The sequence below is a fragment of the Poecilia latipinna genome, unplaced genomic scaffold (genome assembly GCF_001443285.1).
Source record: "Poecilia latipinna isolate Pla-1442-1.1 unplaced genomic scaffold, P_latipinna-1.0 Scaffold1241, whole genome shotgun sequence".
Taxonomy (NCBI): Eukaryota; Metazoa; Chordata; class Actinopteri; order Cyprinodontiformes; family Poeciliidae; genus Poecilia; species Poecilia latipinna.
In genome coordinates, this window is record NW_015113857.1 from 1 (window position 1) to 7,142 (window position 7,142).

Below are 7,142 nucleotides of genomic sequence, written 5' to 3' on the forward strand. Positions count from 1 at the left end.
AGACAATCTGTAAATTACAGCATAGGCTACCGCAATAGGGGCGTTGCGCGGTGCGGTGGTTAGCACGGCGCCCCTCATACAGAGACTTTAGCCGCGGTAGTCAGGAGTCCGACTCCCGTCCTCCATTCGCTGGGCCAGGCACGTGCAAAGGGAGGGGCTGGGGGTACTTAAGCACCTGCCCTTTTTGCTCCTTGCCCCAAGTGCCCTTTTGGTCAATTTTTTATTTATTTTTTGGTATTATTACCATTAGCTACTAATTAGCAGCTAATGTGATCATAAAATATACCAAACTGTTTTTACATCTGATTCTTTGATCAACCAGAGGTTTTGTATTTTAAAAAGTCATCATGATTGAATGTTTTCAGGGACTTTCTGGGTCTTTAGCAACGTTTGGGAGAAATGAGGAACCTAGAAAACTCTGCAGCAGCAGAACAAGATGTGAAAGTTTATTAACAGGGAGAAAACATGTAATGATCTAAGAGCTGCATCAGCTGCTGCCATCTTAGATTTCAGCTCTGTGGAAACCACCTGTTGGAGCATTTTATGAATTTATCTAAAGAAATGTAAATGAACGGTTCATTAAATGTAAATCTGCCAGAGGTATGAATAATTTTGGGCTGAATTATAAAATTAGAGGTAATTTAAAAGCTAGTGTAATTATTTCTTAATGAAGAAGGTGGATGTTTTATTCTGTTCTGGATATTTAAACCTAAACAAAACAGACTTTTTCTGCTGTCTTTCTTTGCTTCAGTCCCAATAATCAGTAAACAGATCCTGAAATATCTCAGTGTTTCATATTTAGATGTTAGTGTTCCTGAGTTAGACACAGATGGAACCTGTGCTGCCATTTTTGAAGTTCAGAAAACTGAAAAAACTGTTTGACTTCAGTCTGGATCTTTGTGTGTTTTGTTAGGAAGAGGCTGGAAAATGACGACCAGCTTGAATCTGAACTCAAACATTTATCCTCTGATTACCAAAGGTAAGACTCTTACCGATGACAGAAATGAAAGGAATTTTATTTATGCATCACTGTTAAGATTAGACTCGTTTTCACAGACCTTAACTAAAAGTCCGTTCAACTTAACCTTCATTAGGTACCTTCACCTTTTCGCTCCCTCTACTTTATTGTCATCTTTAGTTTTCTTTCGCTCCTGAGAGCAGCCCAACAGCAATAAAAGTAAATTTTAGTGTTTTGTGACATTTAAATTCATTAGGAACCGTCACTGGGTGGAAGTTTTAGGTGAAGATATGCAGAAGACTGTTCTTGAAGAGTGAAGATGTTGATACAAAGCTAATTCTGACTCAGATCTGCAGAGAAACATCATCTAAGTTTGTCTCTGTGTGGACAGACAGAATATGAGTTAATGTTTCCTGGTTCCTCCACAGAGTGGACCAGCAGAGCTCAGAGGTTCCCACTGATCCATCTGTCCAGCCGCATCAAACACAGCTGGACTCCATATTTATGGTCTGTACATCGGTTCTGTTTAGTCAACGTCATGCTGTTTTTTAGATCATCTGTCCAACATGGATCTGATGTTTCCTTCATGTTTTATCCTGTTCCAGCTGCTGGAGGAAAACATCATCACTTTCGTGAAAAACGAGCTGAAGAACATCCAGAAGGTTCTGAGTCCAGATGACCCAGGATGCTCAGAGGGTCAGAGTGAGGATGAGGAGGCAATGGGAGGTGAGGATGAAGAGCAGAGGAGGAGCAGCAGAGAGGCGGTGATGAAGATCACCCTGAACTTCCTGAGGAAGATGAAGCAGGAGGAGCTGGCTGACCGTCTGCAGAGCAGTAAGAGGATTTCTACAACAATTCTGCTGTTATGTTGAATAATTAAAACATGATTACATGAGAAAATGAATTCATTCATTCATAAATGTATTAGTCCATATCATAGATAAGCAGCAGAGTCCAACCTGCAACAAACTGAAATCAAAGAAGAGAAACTGACAAACATAGAAAGTCTTAATCAAACAGAGCAGCAGACAGTCATATGAGCTCAATGACGTTCTGGATTCAGCAGCTTCTGGATTTAAACATCACCTATGGTGACTAGTGAGCTGCTCATGAAATATAAACTTTGGGAACTTTATATTTAGAGTAAAATACTGTAAAAAACAAACATAGCAACAATGCACAAGATAAAAACCCATTTTAGTATTAATTCCTGTACACCTAAAATGTTACAGGTAATATTCAACTACAGATGAAGAAGCTTCAAAAACACAAAAATACACAGCTACCAAATTCAAACTGTGGTGCAGTAGTGTCAACACTGAGTGCCAGTAAACGGTACAACTGCTGCTGATTTGCCATGACATGAACTCTACTGTCCATCTACATGCATCCAAAGAGAAGAGGTGACTAGAAAGTCAACCCATCTCCTTGTTTCACTCAGCTGCAGGCATTTGATGCAGATCATGTTAAAAAAAAGTCTTTGGCAAGGTTTTTATATAGTTTTTCCTGTCTATCCCCAAACAACCAAGTATCCCAGTGTTTTCTGAATACTTCTGCTCAAGACAGAACCTAGATTCCTCTGGGAAGTTAGGTTTGTAAGTAGCAGACAGGATAGTAGAGAGAATAGTTCCCTGGGTTGACCCAGTGCTGCATAATATTGTGGCCTGGTTAGCTATTTTTATTGGTCAATCTCTCCAGCTACAGCAACCTGTCCAGGCCTTACAGTGTGTTGTCTCCATGCAGGGACTCAAGCTGGAAATTGTCAACGGAAACTCAAGTCAAACCTGAAGAAGAAGTTCCAGTGTGTGTTTGAGGGAATCGCTAAAGCAGGAAGTCCAGCCCTCCTGAACCAGATCTACACAGAGCTCCACATCACAGAGGGGTTAACTAGAGAGGTCAACCAGGAACATGAGGTCAGACAGATTGAAACAGCAAACAGGAAACCACACAGACCAGAAACAACAATCAGACAAGAAGACATCTTTAGAGTCCAACATGAAAGAGATCAACCAATCAGAACAGTGATGACAAAGGGAGTGGCTGGCATTGGGAAAACAGTCTTAACTCAGAAGTTCACTTTGGACTGGGCTGAAGACAAAACCAACCAGAACATCCAGTTCATATTTCCATTCACCTTCAGAGAGCTGAATGTGCTGAAAGAGAAAAAGTTCAGCTTGGTGGAACTGATTCATCACTTCTTTACTGAAACCAAAGGAATCAGTAACTTTGAACAGTTCCAGGTTCTGTTCATCTTTGATGGTCTGGATGAGAGTCGACTTCCTCTGGACTTCAAGAAGAATCCAGTCCTGACTGATGCTTCAGAGTCCAGCTCAGTGGATGTTCTGCTGACAAACCTCATCAGGGGGAAACTGCTTCCCTCTGCTCTCCTCTGGATAACCACACGACCTGCAGCAGCCAATCAGATCCCAGAAAAGTTTCCTGACAGAGTGACTGACATTAGAGGATTCGATGACCCACAGAAGGAGGAGTACTTCAGGAAAAAATTCAGAGATGAGGATCAGGCCAGCAGCATCATCTCCCACATCAAGACATCACAAAGTCTCCACATCATGTGTCACATCCCAGTCTTCTGCTGGATCACTGCTACAGTCCTAGAGGATGTGCTAAAAGCAAATGGGAGAGGGGAACTTCCAAAGACTCTAACTCAGATGTACATCCACTTCCTGGTGGTTCAGACCAAACTGAGGAAGATCAAATATGATGGAGAGCCTGAAACAGATCAACACTGGAGTCCTGGAAGTCGAAAAATCATTGTGTCTTTGGCAAAACTGGCTTTTGATCAGCTGCAGAAAGGAAACCTGATCTTCTATGAATCAGACCTGACAGAGTGTGGCATCGATATCAGAGCAGCCTCAGTGTACTCAGGAGTGTTCACACAGATCTTTAGAGAGGAGAGAGGGCTGTACCAGGACAAGGTGTTCTGCTTCGTCCATCTGAGTGTTCAGGAGTTTCTGGCTGCTCTTCATGTTCATCTGACCTTCATCAACTCTGGTATCAATCTAATGGAGGAACAGTTGACATCCTGCAGTTCTGAAGTAAGAGAAGATCAATCTGCAGAAACAGACATTTACAAGAGTGCTGTTGACAAGGCACTGCAGAGTCCTGATGGACACCTAGACTTGTTCCTGCGCTTCCTCATGGGTCTTTCCCTGCAGACCAACCAAAGACTCCTTGAAGGTCTGTTGAGACAAACTGGATGTTGTTTCCAGACCAACCAGGAAACTGTTCAGTATGTCAAGAAAAATATCAGTGAGAATCTGTCTGCAGAGAAAAGCATCAATCTGTTCCACTGTCTGAATGAACTGAATGATCGTTCCTTAGTGGAGGAGATCCAACAGTCTCTGAGTTCAGAAAGTTTGTCCGCAGAACGACTGTCTCCTGCCCAGTGGTCAGCTCTCGCTTTCATATTGGTCTCCTCCGAACAAAGCCTGGATGTATTTGACCTGAAGAAGTATTCACCCTCAGAGGAAGCTTTTCTAAGGTTGATTCCAGTGGTCAAACAATCAAAGAAAGCTCTGTGAGTATGCAGCTTCACGTCCTTTGTCACGCAGATAAATAAAACAGTGGAATGGGAGAAAATGGTTACCATACTCTCTTATTTTCAGCCTGAGCCAGTGTAATCTGTCAGACAGAAGCTGTGAACCTCTGTCCTCAGTCCTGGGCTCCTCTTCATCAAACCTGATTGAACTCAACTTGAGCAACAACAACCTGAGGGACTCAGGAGTTGCTCTGCTGTGTGCTGGACTGGAGAGTCCACAATGTCAACTGGAAATTCTCAGGCAAGAAACTCGAGTTCATCAACCTTTTGAAATGGATCGAGTCAAACCATTAAGTAATTAACTGAAATGCACTTTATCTCAATGAAGTACATTTATTAAAGATACATTTATTAAAGATACACATTTGGTAAAAATTGATGGTATATCTGTGTTAATGACTGAAAAACCCACTATGGTCACTGAAATAAGTGAAAACTGACAATAAATCCTCTATAATGTTTTCATAAACTGAAATATGACCTTTTCAGGCTGAGCGCCTGTAACTTGTCAGGTAGAAGCTGCCATCATCTGTCCTCAGTGCTGAGCTCTCAGTCCTCCAGTCTGAGTGAGTTGGACCTGACAAACAACGATCTGAAGGATTCTGGAGTCAACCTCCTGTCTATTGGACTGGCTAGTCCAAACTGTAAACTGGAGACTGTCAGGTCAGTATTAATCTAATATTTTTCATTTATATAATGTTCATTTTCCAAATGCTTTTTCACTACAAAGTTAAGAACACAGACTGCACATGCACTCTACTATCACCAGGCTTCACAATGTTTTTTTATTCTTAAAGCCTCTCAGGATGTCTGATCACAGAGGAGGGCTGTGCTTATGTGGCCTCAGCTCTGACCTCTAACCCCTCCCATCTGAGAGAGCTGGACCTGAGCTACAACGATCCAGGAGAAGATGGAAAATCAATTCTGACGGCTAGATTTGAAGATGAGTGTTCCAGACTGGAGACTCTCAGGTAGATGATGAGCATTTTTAATCCAAACAAACTATTCAAAGATTGTGTAAACACGAACCTTGAGCATCACTCCTCCTCCTATGGTTTCTGCAACAGTGAAAAAACCTTTAAATCCAGTTCAGTATGAGCCCTCTAGGCTAAACCTTCCTGGTTCCTAATGATCTGACCTTCCTCCTTTCAGGATGGAGCCTGCTGGAGTTCAGTACTTGAAACCAGGTCTGAGGAAGTGTAAGTGGGTTTTTTAACAGAATTATTCAACCCTCCTCACATAAAGCTAATAACTACTACGGCTAAACAGATTTTAGATCAATATCTGCAGCTGGATTGTTTGTTCTCTCCATCAGATTCCTGTCGACTCAGCATCGACACAAACTCAGTGAACAGAAACCTCCAGCTGTCCGACGGCAACAGGAAGGTGACGCATGTGGAGGAGGATCAGCGGTATCCTGACCATCCAGACAGATTTGACTGGTGTCGTCAGCTTCTTTGCACAACTGGCCTGACTGGTCGCTGTTACTGGGAGGTGGAGCGAAAAGGGAGAGTTCATGTGTCAGTGAGTTACAGAGGAATCAGAAGGAAGGGAGACAGTGACAACTGTGAGTTTGGATACAATGATAAGTCCTGGAGTTTGTTCTGCTCTGATGGGATTTACTCCGTCTATCACAATAACAAAGGAACATCAGTTCGCCTCAACTGCATCTCCTCTTCCTCCTCCTCCTCTTCCTCTGCCACCAGCAGAGTAGCGGTCTATCTTGACCATCCTGCTGGGACTCTGTCCTTCTACAAAGTTTGCTCTGACTCCCTGATCCACATCCACACCTTCAGCACCACCTTCTCTGAACCTCTCTATCCTGGGTTTGGAGTTGGGTTCAGGCCCGGTTCCTTTGTGTCTCTCTGTTTGGTTTAGAACAGGAAACACCCGTCTAGTCCGTCAGCATTAGCCTCTTATGGTGTCATAGATCAAAATACCATAGAATGTTAATCAACCACAGAGACTTTTAGTCCAGTTTCAGTACATAAAACTAATTAACAAACATGTTGGACCTGATCCAGATCTTATAATTCACATTTTTACCATGAATGTCCAAGTAATAACTGAGTAATAATTTGTTCAGTTTCACAATGTGTGTCTTTTCTGATGAACTGATTGAAGTTCCCTGACCCATCAGCTCATTTTATCTTCATCCAGTCAGTATCTGACTATATTAAAGGAATAATCACTTCATCTGTCAAACAGTTGCTATTATGCAGCACAAAATGTTGTATTTTTAAAACCTAAACATAATGAGGACATCCTGTTTCATTCAGACATTTCAGATGAATCGGTTTTAAGATTCTGAACCTTTTAAATAATATTTTTTACTCTATTTTACTTTGATTTTTGTTTTTCGTTTTGCCATAGTAATGTATTTCCTGTCCATACAGTCATTGTGTTATTGGGTGAATTTAGGAGCAATTTGTTACAACTTAGTTTCTAATAATTATAACAATGATCTTTAATAAAGTGTTTTTCTGTTTTTATTCATCGTTTTTTGCAGTTACATTCAAATCGATCAGATCTATAAATGTCATGGTGGTTTGTATTCATTTCATGCAGCTCGATTAACTATCTAATCTGTAAGTGTTAGTATTTGTGTCAGTAATTTGCCGAGAC

General features: G+C 41.6%; 1 protein-coding gene across 1 annotated transcript; it reads left to right on the forward strand.

The window, feature by feature from the left end:
* Positions 1-878: 878 nt before the first annotated feature.
* Positions 879-6,449, forward strand: LOC106960872 (NACHT, LRR and PYD domains-containing protein 3-like; the record flags this gene model as incomplete). Its single annotated transcript, XM_015054236.1, has 9 exons — positions 879-979; positions 1,387-1,465; positions 1,564-1,792; positions 2,702-4,496; positions 4,585-4,758; positions 5,007-5,180; positions 5,315-5,488; positions 5,670-5,716; positions 5,833-6,449. Coding segments are annotated over 9 exons (3,336 nt in total), but the record flags the coding sequence as incomplete, so codon positions are not given.
* Between the last annotated feature and the right edge of the window lie 693 nt (positions 6,450-7,142).